This window comes from Hipposideros armiger, unplaced genomic scaffold (genome assembly GCF_001890085.2).
Source record: "Hipposideros armiger isolate ML-2016 unplaced genomic scaffold, ASM189008v1 scaffold_284, whole genome shotgun sequence".
Lineage (NCBI taxonomy): Eukaryota > Metazoa > Chordata > Mammalia > Chiroptera > Hipposideridae > Hipposideros > Hipposideros armiger.
The window spans coordinates 831457-855965 of record NW_017731634.1 but is presented as its reverse complement, the minus strand read 5'-3'; the positions used below and the strand labels follow the sequence as shown (position 1 = coordinate 855965).

At 57.4% G+C, this 24509-nt stretch overlaps 1 protein-coding gene across 3 annotated transcripts; it reads right to left on the bottom strand.

Moving 5' to 3' along the window:
- Nucleotides 1-707: 707 nt before the first annotated feature.
- Nucleotides 708-23892, bottom strand: TTC34 (tetratricopeptide repeat domain 34). 3 transcript variants are annotated; one of them, XM_019658525.1, is made up of 10 exons: nt 23743-23892; nt 22161-22986; nt 14596-15430; nt 14209-14268; nt 13211-13436; nt 11754-11958; nt 10321-10487; nt 5776-6046; nt 4690-4904; nt 708-2329 (listed from the first exon to the last, which is right to left on the bottom strand). In XM_019658525.1, exons 1-10 carry the CDS (start codon nt 23785-23787, stop codon nt 1802-1804), a joined length of 3378 nt encoding a protein of 1125 aa, XP_019514070.1. In that variant the 5' UTR covers nt 23788-23892; the 3' UTR covers nt 708-1801. The 3 variants fall into 3 exon arrangements, with proteins under 3 accessions (XP_019514070.1, XP_019514071.1, XP_019514073.1); XM_019658526.1 differs by having other exon boundaries at nt 14209-14265; XM_019658528.1 differs by lacking the exon at nt 14209-14268.
- Nucleotides 23893-24509: the final 617 nt, after the last annotated feature.

Below are 24509 nucleotides of genomic sequence, written 5' to 3'. Positions count from 1 at the left end.
CTGGGCCTGTGCTACCTGTGGCGAGCCCCACAGGCATGTTCCTACAGGCTGCTCTGGGCTGGGGTGGGCGCCAGCTTGAGGGCCTGGGCGAAGGCCCATGCAGCCCTGGACTCGTCCCCCAGGCTCAGGAGCAGGCGGCCCCTGGAGCACAAGTCCTCCGCCCTCATCCGGAGGTCACAGTCCCCTGTACTGTCCCGGAGTACGTGGTCCAGGTCCCTGAGTGCCTGGCCAAACTCCTGCTGAGGTGTGTCCTGACATCACGCCAGCCACAACACTGGCTCAAAAGGGGACACGTCTGTGGGGCTCGCCACAGGTAGCACAGGCACAGGTGAGGGCACAGGCATTCCTAGCCAAGAGCCTCACTATCAATAGGCTGGGATGACACAAACATCGTTGCGCTTTTTCCTTCTTTCTTGCTTGTGATTGGCTCATCTATTTTATCATATTTTTGCATAACCATATATTGGATTTAGTAGTGCTTCCATTTTTCTATTCCTAATTTACTCCTGCTGTTATCCTTATGAATTCCTGCCTTCTGATGTCATTTGCATGCCTGAGCGATGGGAACACTCGGGGCCCGGCCCACCCCTGGCACTGCCGTGGCCGCACCCCATGCGTGCTTCCAACCATTTTTGTTACTATTTTCCCAAGATTATGCAATTCAAGATTTGATTCCCTTTGGACCCAAGCGTTGTTTCACATGCAGGGAATTTTTAAAAATTAATTTATAGCTTTATTGTCGAGATTGGCTAATGCAACCTATACCATATTGTGACCATTTTCTCAAAAACCTAGTGTGTGGTGACTGTGAAAAGCAGGTGCAACCTCTCCTCTCGGATAAGACTGATTTTTATCAGTCTGTCCACCTTAGCCTTCTGCTCCAGAGGCCGTCCAGGGCCTGCTAGCTTTGTCCACTTGAGTGCCACGGCGTGAAGTTGGAGTAACCATCAGCCGTCTCATGTACCTGCAGACAGTGGATGTGGGACTGTCCCGTGAGGCAAGCTGGGGCTGGAGGGGAGGGCACAGGGCAGGACAGACTTTGCCTGGGGAACTGGGGAGGGTGAGTCCCTGTGGAGGGTCCCTGGGCTGTCTTTTGCTGAGGAACCTGCTCTAAGCTGGGAGCCCGGGTGTGGCTTCTCGACAGCCCACTAACTTGACTGTGACTGTACAAATCGTTGAAACTTTCGAGCCTCAGCTTTGCCAACGGGATGAGGCTACTTCACAGGGTTTCCAGGTAGAAAGAGAAAGCAATAACTCTCTCTGTTTGGTATGGTCTCCAAGGCCATAGGTGGCGGGCTTGGGCACTGGGCTCCCCGGGAGAACTTGAAAGTATGGGTCTTGGCCGGGTGGCCTGGCTGAGGAGTTTGGTCCTTGGGGAGCCCAGGTGCTGCAGGAGCCCGGCCTGAGGCTCGGGTCAGTGTCAAAGTCCACTTCGCAGGAAAGGGCTTCCTGGGTGGCACCATCTCCCCAGGGCTACCGGGGGCCAGCCTTCATCTTGTCCAACCTGCAGGTCCAAACCCGGGGGCCAAGAACTGGGGCTGCTTCTTGGAGGCCCCAGCTTCAGTGACCAGGTTGCACCTGCAGCAAGGGGCTCTGAGCCTCCCAAGACAGTCACATTCCAGGCCAGCGGGGTGCTCTCTGCTCTCCAAGGCTGGCTGTCCAACACCAACCCACCCCAGAGTGAGGAAGGCTGGAAGGGCGGGGTGAAAACCTCCCTGATTTGGGGGTGGGGTGCACTCCAGGGTCTGGACATCGGATGAGAATGTCAGGGTGGCCCTGTGACGGCCTGGGGACTGCGGGGTCAGTGGAGCCGGCAGCCCGAGGTAGCCTCCCTCCGGATTCTGGACTTCAGCCTCTTCAGGCCGCCGTGCTCAGGGTCCACGAGAAGGCCGCTCTCTGCTGCTGTCCAGGCCTCTGTGTAGCACTGCTCATCCAGGCAGCGCTGCCCATGGCACAGGAACACGCGGGTGGTGGGGGCCCGGCCTGGCTGTTCCCACAGGCTGTTCTGGGCTGGGGTGGGCGCCAGCTTGAGGGCCTGGGCGAAGGCCCGTGCAGCCCTGGCCTCATCCCCCAGGCTCAGGAGCAGGCGGCCCCTGGAGCACAAGTCCTCCGCCCTCATCTGGAGGTCACAGTCCCGTGTACCCTCCTGGAGCACGTGGTCCAGGTCCCCGAGCGCCCGGCCAAACTCCTGCAGCTCAGTCAGGCAGGCGGCCCGCAGGCGCAGGTGACGGGCCCTGCCACCACTAGCCAGGACGGCTAGCGAGCAGTAGCCCAGCGCCTGGCAGGGCTGCCCTGAGTTCAGGAGGGCACTGGCTTCCTGGGCTGCAGTCTGCAGGGGAGAGAGAAAGGGCGGGTGCGGCTCAGCCCAGAACACTGCAGCCCCTCCCCAGCCCTGCACACCAGCCTCTGTGAGGAGGACGCCCCCCCCTCAGTCCCGCCACCAGAAGCTCTGCAGCCTGCTGGGCTCCGCCCCTCTCCTCCAGGCTCCTCCCTGTTCCCAGCCCCACGGCTTCCATCCCTCGGATGACCTGCTCCCTCTGCAGTCACCTCCCCGCAGGTCCTTCTGTCCTTCCCGTCCTCCCAGGACTGCCCCACCCAGGGGACAGTAGCGAGCACCATCTCTGCCAGCCTGGTCCTCGAGCCCAAGGTCAGGAGGGGCCTTCTAGCACCGGTGGGTTTCTCACTGTGGTCCCGCAGAGCATCCGAGTTGGGGAGACAACACGCTGCTGCCCGCTCCCTCCGCCCTGCGCCCCAGCATCTGCCAGCACAACCCCGGGTGCTCGGGTGCCCCGTTTGCCCCTCAGGCTCAACCTCCTTTTCTGAGCGTGGATGAAGCCCACCCTCTAAACCGCCTCTCTCCAACCACCCTGCGGCTAAGTCTGCTGGCCTCACATGGCTCCTGTCCTCGAGAACCCACAGTGGGTCCCACTGAAGGCTAAGGCACACAAGCGCCTGCCTTCCCCGCTGTCCCGTCCTCTTTTCTACGCAGCCGGGTCGCACCAATGATCCCTCCCCGCCATGTCGCCAGCACTCAACAGGGACGCTGTCTGGGGGCGCAAACGCCGGGTTGGGAGGCAGCTATGTGCGCGGGGAGGGGGAGGGAGGCCCGGCCGAGGTCAGTGTCCAGTGCCCGCGGCGTTGCTGCGGGGGCTCCTTCTCGGGGGCCGTGGTTCTTTTCTCCCACCAGACCGACAGCGCACAGGGAGAGCGGGGCGGCCTGGGACCGGGTAGAGCCCCGCTCGCCTCCCCGCTGTGTGACACTGACCAGCGGCTCGGCCTCTCTGTGCTGCACCGCCTCGCAGACGCAGCGCCCTCTGGACGGGCTCCGCGCGATCCCGGCTCAGGGGAGGAGCCGCCAGCCCGGCCGTGCAGGGCCGCCGGAAGCGGGGCACGACCACTTCCGGTTCCCTTCCGGGTAGGCCCGCGTCGCCGGGCAACGGCCGCGCGTCGCCCGTATTCTCCCGGAAGCCGAAGCCAGCCGTCGAGTGGCCGGGCCCAGCGCCTTCTGTGCTCGAGACCCGGTCGGGCCCCTCCTCTGGGATCCCCGCCTGAGCTCTTGATACCGATGACACGGTCTCACTCGTGGGTTCCCTGAGCCCCAGGGGCAGCTGTCCCCTCTGCAGTGCCCACTGCTCTTTGCGCATCGTGCCCCGAACGCCCGCGTGCCAGTCCTCTGCCAGCCTCCCTCGCTGAGACACCTCGTGTGGACCGCGAGGCACGCAGCCCGCCAGCGCCGCGGGCACAAGGCCGCGCGCACAGGGCTCCGTTCAGGCACTCACTCCAGCTGCCGGGTGGGCTCCCGGCAGGCCCCGCTGGCGGTCCCTTCACCTGCCCCCTCAAAAGGCTAAATGCAGCCCTGCCTCTCCCGCCCGCCTGGCCGGGTCCTGCCTCCAGCCAGTGGAGCGGGCAAGACGGTCAGCCCAGATCCAGGACAGGCTGCCCACGTGCTCCCGTCAGATCGGCTTCTTTACAGCTTGGGCCAGAAACCTGCCCCCACCGCAGCCCTCTCCGCGCCCGCAGAGCCACGTGAGCCCCTTTCTTGAACGTTCCGAGCTGCGTCTGCGCCGTGGCCCATCTGTCACCATCAGGGTCTTGCCTCCCGTGCCACCTCACTACCCAATGCCCTGTTCTAGGGTCTCCCCGACACTGACACTCTCTCCCCCGCTGTCTCCCCTGAGATTCCAGGCCTACAGGGCAGGGCTGGGGCTCCACCAGCCTGGTTAGGAGCTCATGCATTCTTGTCGGATAAACAGTGGAAGGAAATACCAGCCAGCCAAAGAGGCAGCAACCCAGCCCTTCCCCTCAGGGCCCCTCAGCTCACCACCTGCAGGAATCCACCTCCCCAGTCCTGCTCTCACGGGGAGGCACGCGCCTCTCCTGGCCTGACCTGGGGCTGGGAGGGCTTCTTGCGAGGGCAGGTGCACCGGGCTGGCTTGGCCTGGCTCTGAGGAGGTAGTCCCCTCCCTCTCCCCGACTCAAGTCAGCTGTGGCTTATACACCTCATGCAAAGAAGCCGGAAGGTCACTGGGGTTGTCAGGGCTTGAGCTGGCCAGCTGGGTGCCTCCTGCGTGCACCCCCACCCGCTCCACACCCAAGTGAAATCAGCACAGAGGGAGTCCAGAGCTGCCCTGAGCACTGGGTGCTGGGGGACAGGGGCTGGAGTGGGGCTCCGTGGAGTGCTGTGCACACCTGGGAGAGGCGCTGCTGCTCTGAGGTCTCCAGGAGACACAGCAGGAAGCCGAGGTCCTGGGCATCCGTCTCTGCCAGGCACTGCAGATCGCGCGCAGCAGCTGGCATATCTCCCTTCTTGAGCCTGAGCAGGCCCCGCCGGGCCTGGGCTGCCTCCGACTGCAGTGTGGGGTCCAGGATTTTTTGCAGGCGGGTGCCAGCCTCCTCATAGCGGCCTGTCAGGGATTCAGGAAGGAAGGGTCAGGGTGGGGCTGGGGTTGGGGGCAGGGAGGTGGGACTCACCGCCGCTGCTCTGGGAAGCCAGCCAGAGAAGCCGGCCGCAGCCCTTGCTCTGCATTGGCTTGGGGAGCAGCACGCGGATGGAGGGCTCAGCCCCGGGAGGAGGAACCCAGAGCAGAGGGACATGGTGAAACCATGCCGGTCACATGGACTCGCCTGCTACCAGTAATCCCACCTGGGTTGGTCACTAGAGTCCGTGACCCCATGGCTGGGCAGCACGGTCTGAGCCCCTCACTGGAGTCACCACAAAGGTCTGCTTTCTCCCAGGCCCCTGCGAGCAGGGCAACATGGGGTGGGAGCAGCTCCCTACCCCCTGAAGGCCTTGGTGAGGACACCTCACAGGCCTGGAAGCGAGGATGACAGGCCAGGGAAATGCAGGCTGCACAGAGTGCTTCCCTTTCAAGTTAGTGCTGCAACATGGTCAGGGTTTTGCAGGAAAGGCTGACGTTGTGTCACACAGGAGCTTAAGATAATCTCGCTGGAACGGGGCCTGGGGCCCGGTCAATATCTGCTGAATAAGCTCTCGAGTTACTGAGGAAGCCTGAATGTTGGAGCCTTGTCTGAAGCCCCAAATCACTCCTTTGTTTCTCCTCCCTACAGGCAAAGTCACATAGGTGACAGAGAGCCAGAGACACATACACGCCAGGCCCACGCTGGGACCAGGTCCCAGGAGCTAGGATTCAGGGTGGAAAGGACCTTAGAAGCCACCGAGTCCAGGACTTCATTCTCCAGTTTTACAGAAGAGACTCCAGGGGTGAGAGGAGCCGGGACAGACGCCACGCTGCCCACGCCCAGGCCCACGCATACCCACGGCAATGAGCACATCTGCCAGGAGGATGTGCCAGCTCAGCTGCCCGGCATTGATTTGGATCAGTGCCTCTCCCACGGCAAGGAGGCCCTGGACATCTCCGTCACTGAGGGGGGACCTGGTGTCTGGCCGCTGGCTCAGCAGGGCCCGGCAACGGGAGGACAGGCCCTGCGTGATGAGGGCCTGGGCCTCTGGCTTGAGAGAGCAGATCTCAGGGACTGCCGCACGTGGGTCGAGCTTCAGAGCCGAGAAGATGTCGTCCACAGCTTCCTGTAAAGAGACAGGGCAGGGTGGGTGGCAGAAGTCATCCCAGCTGGGTATTTGTCAAGCGTTTATCCTCCCAGTGTCTGGGTGTTGGGGACACCAGGAAGGGTAGACAGCCCAGTCCCTGCCCTCCCACAAATGGAGGGGGGGGTCAGCCAAAATGAGGGCCCACCTGGTGAGCGATACAGGACAGAGCAGGGGGACACTGTGGTACATGTGTCACAACTCTGGAAGGGACAGATGGTCTGGAACTAGAAGGTTTGCACTGATCAAGAATCCACAATGGCACAGAGGGAGGGACTGAGCTGGCACCTGCAGGGCAGCGAGCACGCGTGTGGGACAGCCGAGCTGAGTATGCAGCTTGGGGACAGGAGGCAGGGAGGGGTCCTGAGGCCCTGACTTGCTGTGGAAGCACAGGACAGCCTTGGAGGTCGGTGAGTCATGTGTATCTGACCTCAGACCTGGTCAGCAGTCGGGAACCATGAAGTCATCTCCAGGCCCATCTTCCTTGGTTTTCTAGTTGTCTTTTTATTTTATTTTATTTTTTTATGCCTTTGTTTCTCCCTTTCTACCTTCTTTTGGATCAACTGAATATTTTTAGTATTTTCTTTTAATCCCTCCATTGGCCTTTTAACTTTGCCTCTTTTTACTATTTTTTAGCAGTTGCCCTAAAAAAAGTTGCCCATGTATCTTTAACTTACCACAGTGTACGTAGAGTGAATAAAGTACCACTTCATGGAGGACATAAGAACCACACAGTACATGTCCCTCACCCCTGCCCTTTCTGAAATAGATAGCTTCATTCAAAAAAATTCAGACAAGGAATAAATGTATTCTTTTGTATTTAAGTATGCTCCTTATTTCTTCTAGCAGAGAATTTCCATCAGGTGTCAATTCTTTTCAACTTCATCTACTTTTGCATTTTTTTAAAAGACTTTTTTATTGGGGGATTGGGGGAGGAGAACAGACAAGTTGCTGTCCTTTTGTTCTTCAGTCTAGTTGTGGAGGATGTCGCTTCACTGGCCCATGTTGGTATTATCATTGTGTTCTTCCCGGCTGAGGCAGTCACTTGCTGGCCATTGGACGGCCGCTCATGCCGGCTGCCAGCCACTCACAGTAGCTCATGGCAGCCCACTGCAGGCTACACTGTCGCCGGTGACTCACGGCAGCCCAGCTCCAGGTTGAGCTGTTGTTCACCATCTTAGCTGTAGAGGGCGCAGCGTCACTGGTCCTCATGTGGGATCCGAACCTGGGCCCTGCTGCTCAGAGCTGGCGTCCCAAGCCAACTCCTAACCAACGTGCCACTCGGCCGGCCCTACTTTTGCGTTTTGTCTGCTGGCAATGAGTTTCCTCAGCTTTCATTTCCTTGAAAATGTCTTTAATTTCACTCTTATTTTTGAAGGGCATTTTAACTGGACAGAGAATTCTGGGTAATATATATTTTTTTCTTTTAGTCTTTAAAGATACTCTCCCCTCCCAGTCTTCTGGCTTCCATGGCTTCCGTGACAAGTCAGTTGTGTCGATTCTGCTGTGCTGGATGTGACATTCCTCTTTTCCTCCAGCTGCTTTTGCAACGTTCTCTGTACCTTCAGTTTTCAGAAATCTGACCAAGCTGTGCCTAGTGTGGCTCGCTTCGTGGTCATCACATATCAGTACGCATGGATGTGAAGAAACAATGGTGGAGAGCTTCCCAAGAAGCTCAGCAGCCCCAAAGATGACAAATGTGAAGAGAACCACAGCTGGGCACATGTTGGTTATAAACGTATGTCTCCCATTCTTTCTCCTCTGGGACTCCAGTTATACATACGCCGGACTGCCTGGAGTTGTCCCAGAGGTCACTGATGCTCTCATTTAAAAAAAAAAATCCCTTTCCCCCTCTGTTCTTCAGACTGGGTAATTTATATTGGTTCATCCTCAATTTCACTGACCCTTTCTTGGGCAATTTCCAATCAGCTGTTTAGCCCGTCAGTACATTTAAAGTTTTAGATATTATACTTTTCGGTTCCAGAATTTCTATTTGCTTCTTCTTTACAGTTTCCATTTCTCTGCTAGGATTCCCCATCTGTTCACTCATTAGGACATGTTTTTCCTTTAAGTCCTTCGCATGTTTATAATTGCTGCTTTAACACTTTTGCTAAGTCCAATACCTGAGCCACCTCAAGGTCTGTACAGAGTGCTTATTTTCCTGACTATTGGTCACATTTTCCTGGTTCTTTGTGTGTCTTGCAGTTTGAGTTGTGCTGGGCTTTATGGCTGGTATGTTGTGGAGAGTGGATGACGTCACTGCCTTGTAAAGGGTGTTCAATTTTGTTCTGGTGGGCAGTCAGATCACCGGTGGATCATTTTGGTCTTTCCAGACTTGGTTTTGTTCCTTGTGGGGGCAGGTCCATTTCAGTTTTGAACTTAGTCCCAGGGATGACCTTTAGTTTAGGGTGTGGCCTTTACTTTACTTAGGGCGTGGTCTCCACTGACTGCCCAAGGTGAGAAAGGTCTCTGCTCTGGCTGAGTCAGAGCTCCGACATCTCCCAGCCCTGCCTGACCCTGGGGTCGCCATTCAGCTGTCAGCCCCAGCACAGGTGAGCTCTGCTATCCCCTGCGTCTTGCCCTTACATGCAGCCCAGCCCTCAGACAAGGATGGATCCACTGGGAATCCCATGAGGACGTCCCTCCTGCGAGCGGTCCCCTCTTCTCCTTTGCCCTTCCTTGCAATTCCAGCCACCTCAGCGGCCTGGGGCTCATCTCTGCCCCCTCCGCTCAGCAAGCCCACCTCCTTGTGCAGTGGTGACAGGAAAGGCTCCCAGGCAGAAAGGCAGGTTAGCGTGGGGCTCACCTCATGTGGTTTCCCTTCTTTTAGGGGTCACAGCTCCCCACTGCCTGCTGCCTAAGGCCTGAAGACAGTTGTCACATATTTCATCCAGCTATTTTGTTTCCAGCAGCCCAATACCAGTTGCTCCCTCCAGGACAGGTGTCCAGATGCATTTCAAGTCTGGGATGAGTTCTCCTGGAGCAGGTGTGTGGGATGCTGGTCTTGGAGACACAGAGCCCTGAGGTGGGCGGCTGGATGGACAGTCCTCTCTGATCTTCCTACACCATGTCCATAGTGCTGGCCACTGGTAACCCTGGATTGGCTGGTCACCTTTGCAGGGAAAAAGCCCAATTCTGTGCTGGTTCATTGGAGTCCCAGCTGTCATGTACATTACAGGTGAGACACCAAGCTGAGTGTCTGGCAACATTGATCAGGAGGAGGAAGGTCACATGTTTGAAGGGGTTGGGGTTGGCCCTGTGCCCACCCTCACCCCCACGTCCCTTCCCTGCCACACATCCTGCTGCTCTGCATAGAGTGGGAGGGGAGACGTTTCTGAGGCACCTCTCGGAGGTGCTGCTGGCATGTTGAGGGCACCCAGGGCCGGGTTTCTAAGGACTCCCCTGCAGCAGGGGCCCTCCTGGCCGAATCCCTTCTCTGTGTAATGAGCTTGTCCCTGCAAGCCACAGAGGCTTGCCCGGCCCAGGAAGAGGTGTGCAGAGGGCTGGGTTCCAACCACAAGTGCGCCCAGGCTGGGACAGGCGTCAGGCTGCCAGCGCCCTTGGGGGAAACACAGACGTCCTGCTGGCAGGAGCACTGCTTCAAGAAGCTCTCGTGTCAGTGGCAGCTTGCATTGTTTACTTTGCCTCCCAGGACTCCAGCCCTTAAGCAAATTAAAGAACCTGGTAGGCAGGTTGCCCCTGGGTTGCTCTTTTACCCAGCAAAGCATCAGGCAGGCAGCCAATTTCAGTCACTTGTCATTGTGACATTGCTCTTGGCTGAGAAGTGCCCTTGTCCGTGCTGTTCAGCTGTGGCTGCCTCTGGGCACATCTTCTCTGTGCTAAGTACCTGCCCTGGGCCTGGCAGTGGACCTCTCCTGCCCTGCCCCTGCACAGTGACCATCTGAATCCACAGGCTCTGTGCAGACAGCTCAGGGAGGCACCCAAAACGGCAGCCGGGGTCTCATTATTTTAAGCCGGGGTGCCCCTGCTAGCCTTGAGGATTTGCACATCCATCCATGCTGACCAAGGCTGGGAGGCACAGGGACTCTTCGGATGAAAGGAAAAGACTCCCCAAAGCCAGGGATGTGACGAAGAGGCTCCTGTGAGCTCCAGGGCAGGTGGGGTTTTGATGGGTGTCTCACAGTCAGGACAGCCTGCCCCTGCCTGTTCTGTCCTCAGGGGGTTAGAAGGAAGGCAGCACCTCCCCCAAAGCATGCCCAGCCCACCTGCCCAGTCCTGGGGTGGGGGGACCATACCTCCTGCTGGTCCAGGGCCAGGCGCAGCAGTGCCCGTCCACACAGGGCCTGCACGTTCCCCGGCTCGGCCCGCAGCACAGAGTTGAAGTCGAATATGGCTGTCTTTTTCTGGCCCAGGAGCCCGTAGCAGCGGGCACGTGCGAGCAGGGACTCGCTTGCCTGACTCCCTGGAGGAAGGGGTGTCTGGTGTCAGGACCGTTTGCTGACTCCGGATGGGTACCATCCAGCATTCACTGTGCCCTTCCTGGTGCCTGGTGGTGGGGAGAACCAGAGGGTGCACGGGCTCTGGGGCCAGCTCAGGAAGCTCGCAGACCACTCACAGGCACCAAGACACAGTGAGGGCAGCCCAGGTTGACCTGGGGCACTGGCAGCCCAACTAGGAGGGGTGGCATCTGGGAGGGCTGGTAGACAGTCAGAGGGGGCTTCCAGGTGGAGGGGGCAGTGCAGCTGCATCTGAGGCGAGGGGCTAGGGGGAGAAAGGGTCCTCAGGGCTGGGCATGGAATGGCCGCAAGCATGAAGGTGCCAGGAGGGCAGGAAGGAGCCCTCTGAATTCTAGGCACAGGATGTCCCTCCCAGAGAGGTTGATTCCACCGTGCTCCTTCCAGGAGTGTGTCCAGTGATGGACACAGGGCACCATGCTTTGGGCTCTGCAGGACTTTGGGTGTTGTGTCCCCTTCCCGGCTGACGTGTGCGGGGTGTGAACTCTGCTCCAGGAACCGACCTGGTTATCTGAAAACTAGCTCCCTGGATCCTCACTCCCCACCCCACATGGCGTCTCCGTCACCCCACTTGGAGGAGAGGGGAGAGAGGGGGTGCTCAGTAAGTGCAGAGCCAGAAGTCCATCAGCATTCGGATCCTAAGTCCATACTTTGACTCACACACACCCCAGGAGCCTGCCGTGCATACTTGGGAACGTCCCTTCAGGTCACTTTGCGATGCTCTGGCCAGGCCTCTGGCTGGCACCCAGGGTGGGGCCAGCAGGTTGGCTGGGTGAGCGGAAGGCCAGGCGTACACATACACACAACAGCGAGACGACCTCATTTTTGCCAGGAAGTGCTTGGGAGCTGGGCCCCTCACCTCCCCGGTTGGAGGGAGAGGAGCTGAGCTGGGCAAAGGGCCTCCGCTGGCCCTCCTACCCTCAGGGCCCAGGATGTGGAAAGGCGCAGCCCAAGTCCCCGCAGGTGCAGCCCCTCTCCCAGGCTGTAGCATGCTCACCTGGATTGCCAGGGCCTGGGTGCAAGTTGCCCTCAGCGAGTGGCCCATGCCCTGTCCACCCAATGGATGTTCCCGGGTGTGCACACGCCCTGGAGCCCTCCACCCGAGGGTGTGCCCGGACTCCCTGATCCCCTACGCCCAGCATGGCAGAGGCTACCCATGTCCCCGTGTATCTGGCACAGAATGGGAGCCCTGTGGGCGGGCAGGCAGCTCCTACCCGCAGCGAAGATGGCCAGGGAGAGGTAGGCGATGGCTTCCCTGGTGTGGGCCTCGCCCTCGGCCCCGCCTTGCCGCGCCCGCAGGATGGCCAGGGCCCGCGTATGGCAGTGGCACCGCAGCAGCTGCCGGTCCTCGTTGCGGAAGACATCCAGGGTGGGCTGGAGACAGGCTGTGTCCCCAGACTGGACCACCTTCTTCACCAGCTGCAGGGGCAGGAAAGTCACCACAGTTTCTCCTGTGCCTCACGTGCAGCCCATTCCACTCCCATGCTCCTTGGGGGACACGGCTCAGAGGGGCGTGGCTCAGAAGGCTTTGGCCCGCGGAGGCGTGGCCCACAGGGGCGTGGCCTTGGGGGCGTGGCTCATGAAGACAGTGCACTGGGACTGCGCGTCCCCAGCGTGGAGCACAGGGAAGACTGGGGTCCGGGAGGTGTGAGTGCTCCCCCTGGCCTGCTCCTCTCTACTTCGTGGTGTGGGGTTTGGGGTCCTAGTGTCCCTGAGCCTTGTCTCCTTCTCTGTGACATGGAGGTGGAGATCTCGATCCATGATCCAAATGAGAACAGCCGGTCCAAATGAGAACAGCGAGGAAAGGAGACTTCCAAATCATAAAGTGACAGAGGGCACCAGGAGTCAGAAAGCGCTGAGCAAATGCCCTGAGACAGTGCCCGCGTGGGTGGAGTGAGCCCCAGAATGGACATGACCTTGGCACTCAGAGAGGCTCCACCCCAAAGAGACCCGATGTTGCCCCTGCTGGCCACTCGCCGACGACACAGGTCCCAAAGCACCCTTCCCCCGCACCTGTAAGGCCCAGTGCAGGGAGACCAGACACCCAAGCCAGGCTAGAGGACAAGGAGGACGCTGACGGTCCACACAGTGCCTGCCCCACAGCCCCTCGTCGTCTCCCCCGCAACCCTCCCAACCTTCCCCCCTCCCCCGCACGTAACCTTTTGACCCTGTTCCAACAGGAAGCCTTATAACACCTGAGGGAGGTGTTCTGCTTTTCCTGGGAGCAGAGGAGTCTTGGAAGGGGGCGAGGCAAGCAGGTGCTGAGGGTCTGGGGGCCCCTCCACCGTTCCCCATCCCCGGGGCAGGGTCACATCCATGCTGAGTTTACATGGGAAATTTGGGACAAAGCTCGGCCTACACTCAATCCTTGGCCCTTTTTTTTTTCATAACACAACAAAAGCAAATCTGGAGCGCCTACTGTATGCTGGGGCCTGCTGGGCCCTGGGGCACTTGCTCCGGCTCATTCCTATGACAACTGGCAAGACCAGGGTGCATATGAGGAACCTGAGAGGTGAGGGGCCTGCCAGAGGTGGCAGAGCTGGGGCCGGGACAAGCTGTGCCTGCTTCAGAGTCCGGGTGTGGGGAGCAGAGTGAGGGGCCATGAGGCCTGGTGCTCTCTGCAGAGCTGGGCCCCATTTCTGCGTGGCCTGCTGTGGCCCAGCAACCTCACCTGGTTGGCGTCGTAGAAGAAGCCCCTTCGAAGCTGCAGCAGCGCCAGTCGTGCAAGCACAGGGGCTGCCTGGGGCCTCTGGGACAGGGCCACCAGCAGCGCCTTGTGGGCCTCATCCAGGCGGCCCAGGCGGTACAGGGCGTCGGCCACCAGGAGGCGGGGAGCCTCATCCTCTGCGTCCAGCTCCATCAGGAGCGTGGCCAGCTGGTACACACCTTGGGCGTCCCTGTGGAGAGAGCACTGGGGGAGTGCCAGCCACAGGCAAGTCCTGTCCGGGCGCCTGGCCCAGGCAGCTCCCTTCCTGCTGGACTGCAGAGACCCGGGTGCTGTGGGAGGACCCTCGGCCCTCACCCCCTTTCGGTGCTGTGGGAGGACCCTCGGCCCTCACCCCCTTTCTGTGTCCCACCACCCTGTGGGGCAGCTGTGTGCCTACCCTGGGCCAACCCTGCCTTAGTCCCCTTTTCTGCAGAGACAGGATAAGAATATGGGCTTGTTGTAGGCAGAGTGAGGGAACATGGCCGCCTGTTAGGCTGCTGGTGTCCTGGGAATGGGAGTGAACTCCCACTGGGGGAAGGCGCCAATTCTTAGAGAGAACAAACATAAAGGGCCCCAACCACATGCGAAAGTTTCTCCTCACCGGCAAATCAAAGCAATGCATATCAAGCAACCGGGACAGAGGGAGTGTGTGTGTGAGAGGATGTGTGTGGTGACATTCCCCCCACCCCACCCAGAAAGCCTCCAGCTCAGGGAAGAGCTTTGCCACCTCTGGACAATCAGAGGGGTGCACATGAGAGGGGCTGCCACTGGGCTGGCAATCAGTTTGCAAAGGAACCTCAGGGCTGGGTGTGGGTCACATGGGCAGGCGGGCAGCACCCAAAGTCAAGGACCTGGCAGGGGCCACGCTCCCTGACCCGGGACGCCTCCTCTGGCTCCATCTTACGGGACGTTTCCCGGGGTTGGTTATAGCTAAGAGCAGCTCTGGCTGCCGGTGCGGTTACCGCATGGCCTCTGGGGCTGCTGGAAACATATCTGGCGGCAAAGGAGAGTCTCGTGACCTGCTGAGTGACAAGGTGGGATAGCAATGCATCCGCAGCACAATTCGGTCTGTGAACCAACGAGCAGGGATGCTAACCGTGGGATGATGGGCTTCATTTTTCATTTCCCGTTTGAGTTTCGAATTTTCTGTAAGTCAGCCCTTAACGCATCGGTGGTGGGGCCTGAGGTCTGGGCCCCTGCACTAAACCTGCCACCCATCATTTAGGGAAATCACCCAGCTGCTCCCTGCCTCAGTTTACCCATCTGTAAGTCAGGAAGAGACACACCCTGGCTACCTGGCAGGAGCCCAGAACGAAGCAGCCCCAGGTGAGCGCGGGGCTAGTTTTTACCCTTCCTGCGCAGCGGGGCCGTCCATCTCCGCGGCCTTACTCCGGCGGCCCTGCGCGCCCTTGGATCCCGGGTCGGGCTTCCGCTGCAGCATCCTGCGGCCCTCCTCCCGCAGCACCGTCAGCAGCAGCCCCCGCTGGTTCCAGGGCACGTAGGCCTTGGCGACGAGCAGAGCCTCATCCGGCCGCAGCCGGCAGGCGGTGACATAGTCCAGCGCGCCCAGAAACGTGCTGCCCGCCAGCACTCGCAGCAGCCCGCGGCCGCACAGTGCACGCACACAGCCGCTCGTGTGCGGCGGCCCCTGCTCCACCACCGCCTGGAAGTCCTCCCGGGCGCGTAGCGCGTCGCCGACGTGCAGCGCGCAGAAGCCGCGGAGCGCCAACAGGGGAGCGCGGTTGCCGGCACGGTCCCTGGATTTCGAGGGCTGCAGCAGGCGCTCACACAGCGCCAGGGCGCCCGCTGCGTTCCCGGCCAACAGCAGGCACTCGGCCAGGCGGGTGCCCAGTGCCGGACGCGCCCTGGGCGGTGCCACACGCAGCAGAACACGGAGCGCGCGGGTCACCGGGGCCAGCAGCTCGCGGCCCGAGTCCTCCCGAAGCTCGGGGCGACTCCGCACGGCCTCCTGGAAGTGGGCAAAACCCACGTCCGCGGCCTCCTGTGCCTGAATCCGCACCCGCTCCCGGTCCCCAGCAGAGAGCAGAGCCTCGAACTGCCTCCGCGCCCCTGACGGGCTCTCACGGAAGGCCTGGTGCAGGTCCCCAAGCAGGTCCTGGGCCCCGCTGTCCAGGAAGAAGGCTGCGGCTGCGCGGGTGACCAGCAGGGCGGCCAGACGCTCACCTGGGGGAGAGAACAAGGGCGTTGGTCCTGCCTGTCCAGCCAGTCCTACCCGGGTGCCACCTCTAGCCCCCCAACTGTCCAATTTTGGACCCTCTGGAGCACGACCGCTCAGGGCATCTCTCGCTATCCCAGGACGTGGCACCACCAGGATGAGAGAAGCAGGAGGGACAACAGGGGCGGCAGCTGCCCTGACTGCCTGCACAGCAGTTCTCTCAGCGCGGGCGGGTTCAGCCAACACAGACATTTAGTCACAACGCCTCTTCCTCCCCCTCCACCTGTTAGGGATGGATTTTAGGATTGCGTTTCCTGCCCTGAGACGAGCCCTAGGACAGAGCTGAGGTCTGACCCCGTGACCTTGGTAGGGACTGGTGGTCACTGCAGCATTTCTGTTTCTTGCCTCCTTTGGGCCACACTGGGACACACCACTTCTCTTCTCTGAAACAGAGATGGCTCTCCCCCGTCAGGGCCAGGAAAGAGGCCGCTTACAGAGTGGGAGATCGGGTGACTCAGTCTTCTGTGCCTCGGTTTCCTCTTTTGCTTTATAATGGGATGACATGGTCTTGACTCACTGGGCTGCGAGGGTTCAATGGATTAATGCATGTCCAGTGCCCGGAACAGGGTCTGGTGGGCAGGATCACTCGGTGAGGTTTCACATCAGCAACAGCGTCACCTCCACTAGCGGCAAACTTTAACTCTGAACACCTTAAACGCGCTTGGGTGATCTGGGGCTTTCTGATTGGTGAAGAAAGCTGATCCGCCCCATCCCCAACAGGGCTCCTGGCAGGTGCACGCTACTGAGAGAATCCTAGGAAACAGTGCCGGCAGGAGCTCAAGGTGATGGGCCTCCCCCCTTATATTACAGGCTGGAAAGTGTTGGCGGGAAGAGGACATTTTCCGAGCCCTGGCGAGTCTGGATCTTAGGCTCTGAACCTCCGCTTTAGTGCTTTTTGCACAGCCCTTCAGAATTCTCAGAGCTTTTCCTTAAAACCTAACGTAGTCACCATGGCAATAACCCTTTCCATTGAGACAGGAGAGGGCAAAGCACCTTCACTTCTGCGTGGAAGCAGAACTGCCACCACCCTGCCCTGCTGCCATTGTGGGAAATGTCACATCACAGTTCAGAGCCAAGTGAAAAAAGCATCTTGCACCCTGAGGTCAACCAACCAACGAAGCTACCAGCAGCAGGGTCACCCTGTCTAGTCCTGGTGGCCAAAGTAAGAGAAACCTTGAGCCTTTCCTGTCAGTTACTAGGTCCTGATAACACAACTCGATCCTCAATTTGTGCAATAGTTCATGGAGCCCTTGAAGTCTGGGGGGCGGTTATTTCTTTACACATGTGTGTTCTCTGCTCTGCTTCTGAGCCTCTGCTTCCACACGTTAGATGACTAGGGATTGTCCCACAGGGCTCGTCGGTTCTTCATATCGGACAATTTCTCTTCTACCTTCAAGTTCACTGATTCTCCTGCTATCTCCAATATGAATTTTTCATTCCAGATTTTCAATTCCAGAATTTTCATTTTTAATGGTTTCTATTTACCTGCTGAGATTGCAGATCTGTTCATGCATTATGACCATATTTTCCTTTAGTCCTGAGTATATTTTGAATAGTTCCTTTAAAGTCCTTAGTATGCTGATTTCAGCACCTGGAGTATCTCAAGGTCAATTTCCGTGGACTCCCTTTTCTCCTGACTGTGGCTCGCATTGTATTTTTCTGTTTCTTTGCATGTCTAGTCACTTTTTATTGTGCGCTAGACATCTAGTGGATGCTTTGTAGAGACTCTGGATTCAGTTAAGCTCCTCTGAAGAACACATCCTTTTATGTTAGTAGGCAGTTAAGTTGGATAGAATCAAACCCCATATTCTGTCTCTTTGGTGGGCAGCCGTTGAAATCTCCTCTTAGTTCTTGGACCTTCCAAAGGCTGCTTTTTCAGGCCACCCAGGCTCTCCCACATATGTATATTTTGGTGGTCAGCTGAGGATTTGAATAGATTTAATATACAGATTTTGGGTCTCACCCCCTCTGTGGCTTCCTCCTTTGCAGTACTTCCTTCCTAACCTTCCAGCCCCTATTGTTTTCAGCCCTGAACTCTGTCCTGTGACATTTCAAGCCAGTAAAACTGTGGCTTTCTGTTTCACGTGATTAAAACCTGGATTGAGGAGTTTCTTCAGGCAAAAAGCTGCAAGCATGGACTCTCACCTGGCAGTCCTCAGCTTTCACCCCCCAGTTTCTGCCTGCATTTGTGCACTGTTCTGTACAGGCAAATGGTTGCCTTTTATGTTTTATCTAAATTTTATCATTGCTATCTCTGAGATACATAGTCTAGTCAAGCTAATCACCATTACTAAAAGCCAGACTCTCCTATTGTTAGACTTAAAAATTTTGGCAGTCTGGGGGATATAAAATGCTATCCCATTGTTATTTTAATTTTTGTTTTCCTGATTACAAATGAGGTTCATTTATTTAAAAATACTCCCCCCCCAACCTGATGGGTATCTCGTTTTAATTCACATTTGTATCATTACTATGATGTTGGACATTTTCCACATGTTTATAGCCATCTGTACTTTCTCTTTTGGGAAATGCTTTTGCCAATTCTAGTACCAGATTTTTTTCGTTATTGATATGTAGGAATTCCTCAAATACTCTGGGTACTAATTTTTTGCCCATTGTATATTTTGCAAACATTCTCTGTTGTGGGTTGTCCTTTTATTTTCTATAGTTATGGGCAAACAGAAGTTGAAAATTTTTAATTTAATCAAAAGTATCACATTTTCCTTTATTCTTTCCAGTTTTTATATCTTAAGAAGCCCAGCTGGTCACAGAAGTCTTAATGATAATCCTCTTATATTTAGCTATTGACATAGTCCCTTGGACTTTAGTTTTCTGCATGGTTTGAAGTAGATAATCAGCACCACCCGTTGGATAGTGGTCCCCGTCTTTCCCTATAGAATTGCAACGCTCACTCTTATATTGTATATTAAGTTCCAGATATATGTGGCTCTGTTTCTGGCCTAATTTGTTTTATTGGTCTTTCTATCTATCCCTTAGCTCAGTAACCTTCTGTGTTTGTTACTATAGCTTTGCATTAACTGGTGGAGCAAATCTTTACACCACCGCCACCTTCCTCTCCATCTTCTCCCTTCCTCTCCCTCCCCCTCCGTGTCCTTCTTCCTTGCCTTGTCTATCATTGGTCTTTTGCTCTTCTGTCACATCATCAAATCTTTCTAATGATAGACATTGCATCTCTCTCCTTATATAGGTATTCTTTATTATCTTTTAATAAAGTTTTACAATTTTCTCCTTAAAGTCACATGACTCTGAAATAAATTATTTTCTGTTGCTACAGTAAGAATATTTTTAAACCACAAAGTTTCTATTTGTTGCTGGTGTCTATAAATATAAATGCTTTTTGTATATCCAGTTAAATTCTGTTCCTATGTTTAATACATTTTTGTTGTTTTTCTTTTTTGGGGGGCGGTTTCTACATAGCTAATCATATTGTCTGGAATAGTGATAACTTTGTTTCTTCCCTCTAGTGTTACATGTCTTTCCCCCTCCTTATTGTATTGCATTGGCTAGGCTCTCTAGTATGATGATGGATAACTAGGAGAGTGGGCGGCCACTTCCTTCTTGATTTTAAATGGAAGGCTTCTAAAATACCACTGTCAAGTATGATATTTTTGGTGGGTTTTTGATAGGTATTATCTTTCTGCATAGTTCTTTTTTTTTAAAGATGTTATTGGGGGAATTGGAGGAGGAAACAGCATTGGGGAATTGGGGAAGGGGAACAGACAAGTTGCTGTCCTTTTGTTCTTCAGTCTAGTTGTGGAGGACGTTGCTTCACTGGCCCAAGTTGGCACCATCATTGCGCTCTTCCCGGGTGAGGCAGATCGGTTGCCAGCCATTGGACGGCTGCTCACAGCAGCCCACTGCAGCCCCACTGCAGCCTATGCCGTCGCTGGTGACTCACGGCAGCCCAGCTCCAGGTCGAGCTGTTGTTCACCATCTTAGCTGTAGAGGGTGCAGAGTCACTGCTCATGTGGGATCCGAACCGGCAGCCCTACTGCTCAGAGCTTGTGCTCCCAAGCCAACTCTTAACCAATGAGCCACTCGGCCAGCCCTCTGCATAGTTCTTAATGAAGAACTTTGAATACATGGGAAATGGTTGCCCCTGGTGCTTTGGGAAGATAAGTGCTCAGGGAACCATGGCATGTGGATGATTCCACGCCGGGAGGTTTGGTAAAGCTCTTATTCTGTATCTTGTCCTCATGCAGCGAGTGTCCCTGTGTGTCTACTTACTAAGAATGGCACAGCACTTTCTGAATTATGGAAGGGCTGTTCAGTGTTTCCAAAGACTTTTGATAAATAACCTTGAGATTAAAATACATTTGTTATGGGAACTACATTTATAAAAAGTTTGTGATAGGAAATGTATTTGTTTACATCTTAAGCCATGCTGTGCTGCTGGTGGTGATAAGGTGACTCCCTGTGACACAGATGACTTAGGTTTAATTGACACAGTGATTCTTAGGGAAGATGCTCTTGTTCAGTTCAGAGCCAAGGCTGGACAAACAAGCTTCCTGAGGGGAGTGGGAAAGGGGTCGGGGGGTGGGGGCGAGGCAGAGTTTTCCTAGCACACTTGTCCCCTGAGGCTGTAGCCCTTTGGAGATCTTGGATTTCTGCAGGGTCTCTACTGGCCATTGAAGTGGAAGGCCCCTGTACCTTGGGAGCTGCTGACTGTCCCCAGCCTGCATGACATTGGCCACTGCTCACCACTGCTCAGCCACTGCATGCTTGTGCTTTGGGCACGCAGGGTCCCCTAGTTTCTCATAAGCTCAGTATTCTTTGTGGCTCTGTTGAACATTTGTATACCTTTTACAGTGGGAGGATGTCAGGGTATCTGGTCTAGCAGATTTCCAAACAAATTTGCCCACTCACTTTTCAGTTTTCTCTGTCTGGTCCCCCTCCCACACTGGGGTCACCATAACCTCCCTGCAGCACACTTAACAGACGTTTTCTGTCCTCTCTTCATGAACACCACAGTGGCAGCTGTCAGTGCAGCGCACACCTCAGTGTCTACAAACACCCTCGGTGTCTGGCCCTCACCATCACCCTGCAGACCTCTCAGCTCCCTTCTTCTCATTGTCCTCCTGTCCTCTTTGCTGGGTCTTTTTTTGTGGGGCATTATGGTAGATGGTTAGGAGCACCCTGGGGGTCAAATTTCAGCTAGAAACACTCTGGGAGCCCCTGGCAGTGCCCTTGGGCACTGGGGTTGTGGTTGCGCCCATCACCAAAGGGGGCTGAGCGAATTCACTGAAAATGTGTATCAAACCCTGAAAATGGGATTCACCCTAGTGTTCAATAGTGGCCAGTAACATGCCATTCCCCACCTCTGGGTGTCCGGCCGCCCCACCCGCTCCTCCCTGCTCGCTCCCTGTCTAGACCCTGAACTTTAAATCCCTTCTTCATGTCGACTCGTCCAAAACCACTTCTTCAAACCAAGTCCCCTCTCATCTCAAAGCTCATGTGTTCAGCTGCCTAGTGACGTATCCGCTTGATTGGCTTAAGGGACATTTTTTGAATACTTAGTGGTGACACAATTAAAGGGTTTTGATACACATTTTCATTGGATCTGCCCAGCAACCCTCAGAGGTGGGTGCAGCCACCATCTCTCGTGCACACGGGGAGGCCCCATGGAGAGGCCATGCAGTTGGTGGGGAGCTCAGACTGCTCATGGTGGCGGCAATATGGCTCCTGACCCCCGCTCCACTGCCTAGCCCCCACAGAAGGAGGACCCGACAAAGGAGCAGTAGCTCAAATGGGGTGTGTGTAAAACCCCTGACACCCCCTTTCTGGTCTGCTCCTCCCCTGCCCACTGCCATTCAATTGCTGAAGGCGAATTCTTAAAATCATTCTTGACCTTTCTCAGCACCCCTCTCTCCACCATTAATACCCAGCACAATCTTATCATTTCTATTGGGTTGTCGGAAAAGCCATGACGTGTTTTTGCAACGAAAGACAGAAAAAATACGTCATGACTTTTCCGCCAACCCAATAATTCAGTGATAGCTCAGAGCCATCACCTCTCTTCAACTCTGATCTGAGCATCCGCAATCTCTTGCCTTCTAGCCTCCCTGCCCAGACCCCCTCCCGGCCCGGTACCCCTCCTGGCCCGGTCCCCCTCCTGGCTCCCAGCAGGTTTGGTTTTCACCCTGGCTCCCACAGCACATTCTGCACTCAGCAGCCAGAGGAAACTTGCCACATGCAACCCAGGGCACCTTACTTCATAGTTTAAAACTTTCTGTGGCTTCTTGCTGCTCTGAGGACAATCCAAAGTCCTTTTGAAGCCAGCAGGGCTTAGCTACAGCTACTGTCTTCAGGGCCTCCCCTCTGCCTCTGTCCCCTTCCTCCTGTCAGCCACCCCAGCTTCAAGTTCTTTCTTCCTTAGGGACCTGGCACACTCTGTTTCGCCGCCTGGCATCGGCTCAGATGACACCTCCGAGAAGCCTTCCCTGACCACCTGACTAGAGGAGCACCTCGCCTGTTCCATTTCCCAAAGCACGTATTTTGTTTGATTCTTTTCTTGGTTGCTCCGTTTGTAAGGGCAGGGGACTGTCCACCTTGTTGCTGTGGTGTCCTGGCCCCAGCACACCCCCAACTCCCACCATAACGAGGACTTAACCATGCTGTGAAGGAATGGCCCTTGGGGGATGTGATCGGCTCTCCTACCTTGGGGTCTGCTGCCCGTCGGGTCAGGCTCAAGGGCTCGGCTACATGCCGCCCGGCAGTCCTCATACCTGCCACCGCGGAGCAGAGCTTCGGGCGACAGGGCATCACTCCAGGTGCCCTCGGGGTCCAGGGCTGCCAGGAGTCTCTGGGAGTCGGTCTCCTGCCAGCTGGTGCTGTCCCCAGCCTGCTGGCTCCTTGAGATGTTGTCCTGGAGGGTGCTGACAAGCACGGGGAGGTAGGGCTGCTGGTGGGTGCGGACAAAGGCCACGGTCCGGTCAGCGCTCGAGGTGAAGGCCTGGACGTAGTCGGCCAGGCCAGCGTCCACCTGTGCCCCAGACAGGACCCAGGCCAGGGCGCGGGTCAGCCGCAGCTCCAGGCTTTGCTGGGTGTGAGCGTCTAGAAGGGCACTGCACCGCTGTGCCACTTCCCGGTGGCGCCCATGTGCCAGCAGTCCGGCCAGGGAGTGCAGGACCGCGGCCGGGTGGTCCGGGCAGAGGGTGGCCAGGAAGGCAGAAGCCAGGGTCCCAGTCAGGGAGACCACCGCCATGCCGTCCCAGTGGATGGCCGGGATCTGGCTGTCACCGCGGCACCAGGCCTCCAGGGTGGCCACCACGGGTGCCCCCCGTGCCTCGGCCAGGGCAGCTCGGACCCTCCGCACGGCTGAGGGGGCATGGCAGCTGAAGGCAGCCAGGTAGAAGGCGGTGGCCAGTGGGGGCTCCCCCAGGGCCAGGTGCTGGTCCCCCTCCCGGCAGAGGCAGGCCACAAGCTCCTGGGCCGACATCATGCCCGTGCTCCTGATGGGTCCATGTCCAGTCCTCACGGGCACCTGCATGGGGGTCGTGGTTACTGCAAAAGCGGTGGTCAGCCCGATGGCCTCGCCCTCCCCACTGAGACCTCAGGGTCAGCTCTGCGCCCAGCCGCTGAGTGAGAACAAGGTGCTGTTGCTCTGCAGGCGGTCTCCATGGGGCTGGGACCCTGCTCAGGAATCTACCATCTAGGGATACCTGACCCCTGAGCCCCACGTGGGGAGGATGGCCTGAGGGGCCAGGGACCCCAGTCCTTGCTCCACCTCCTGCGCCTCCGAGCACAGTGCCCCTCAGGAAGGCGGACCTTCCCTCCCGGATCAATCCGGTTCACAGGTGTTCGGCAGCCTTCTCAGCACTGATACTCCACACACCTGCCTGACCTCAGGTCACACCCCTGCCTACCTCTCACACCTGAGCAATGTGGGGTGGGGGTCAGGTGGTGAGGGGCGCTCTCTGGCTTTTGGGTGGAGAGCAATTTGGCCCAGGCCAGGGGTCACTTCTGAGGTCAGTTTGGGGACCAGCCCTGCCACGCACCTGTTTTCTTCCCAAACCTTCTGACCTGAAGAACTAACTACTCACAGCCCTTTCACTCTTCCTCCCAAAGTGCCTGCAGGCAGGCCCCCCACATAAGAAATGCTCTCTGACACACAGACCCACACTCCCGCATGCACACACACGGCACACATTCACATATGTGCACACATGCATGCGGCAGACACACATGTACACTCATGCATACGGCAGACACACATGTGCGCACACACCCTCACACTCGCCTGTGTCCAGCGCTCAGGGAAGGGAAAGGCGTGCGAGACCCACATTCACTGGCGCCCGGGGGAGGGGCCGTGGGCGCGGTTCCTCCTGAGGGTCCGCGGGTCCGCGGGTCCGCGGGCTGGGCTCCTGCTCGCCACACGGCCGCCGCCCGCACGGACCAGGGCGGCGGGAGCGTTTCCCAGGAGAGCGTCAACACCCCGCCGCCCGCTGCTCGGTGGCGCCCCCAGCGGCCGCGCCCTCGCCGCGGGCCCTGCCAGCCCCGCACCTCGGCCCCGCCTGGCTCCCTCGTCCGCCCTCCGCTCTCCCCGCGTCCCACGGGCGGGAGCTCGAGGCGGGGCGAGGAGGAGGAGGAGGCGAGAGCCGAGGGCAGCTTCGGATCAGGGGACCCGTTTTGCGGAGGGCTCGGGGTGCGGGGCCCCCGGGCACCAGATGGGAGCTGCCGGCGCTCGAGGGCCAGCCCTCAGCCGCAGCCTCACCACGCTCACAGCCCAGGAGGGGGCTCCGGAGGGGGCGCCCTGGCCCCTTCCACCTCCGGAACTCTGGCTGGCAGCTTCCCGCCCCTTTCTCCGCAGCCTGCACCCCCCCTCCTGCAGGTTGCTTCCAGGGAAACTGCCCCAGGCCTCCCTTTCCACCTGCGCCCCGGTGGGTTTTCCCACCGATCTTGGGTGCCCTCCCCACAGGCTGCTCCCCGGCGGGTCGGGCGGACGCGGACCCTCTGCACGTTCATCCCTTTCCCACCACCTGCCCCTCCTTAGACCTAGGCCCAGAA

Excerpts from the sequence above, each read along its gene's own strand:
- TTC34 (XM_019658525.1), bottom strand. The coding sequence starts at position 23,787 with ATGTGGGTCTCGCACGCCTTTCCCTTCCCTGAGCGCTGGACACAG. Across the intron at positions 22,987-23,742 it reads TCCCTGAGCGCTGGACACAG|GTGCCCGTGAGGACTGGACA; the intron begins GCGAGTGTGAGG and ends ACCCCCATGCAG. Across the intron at positions 14,269-14,595 it reads GGCCCCGCTGCGCAGGAAGG|CAGGTCACGAGACTCTCCTT; the intron begins GTAAAAACTAGC and ends CTTGTCACTCAG.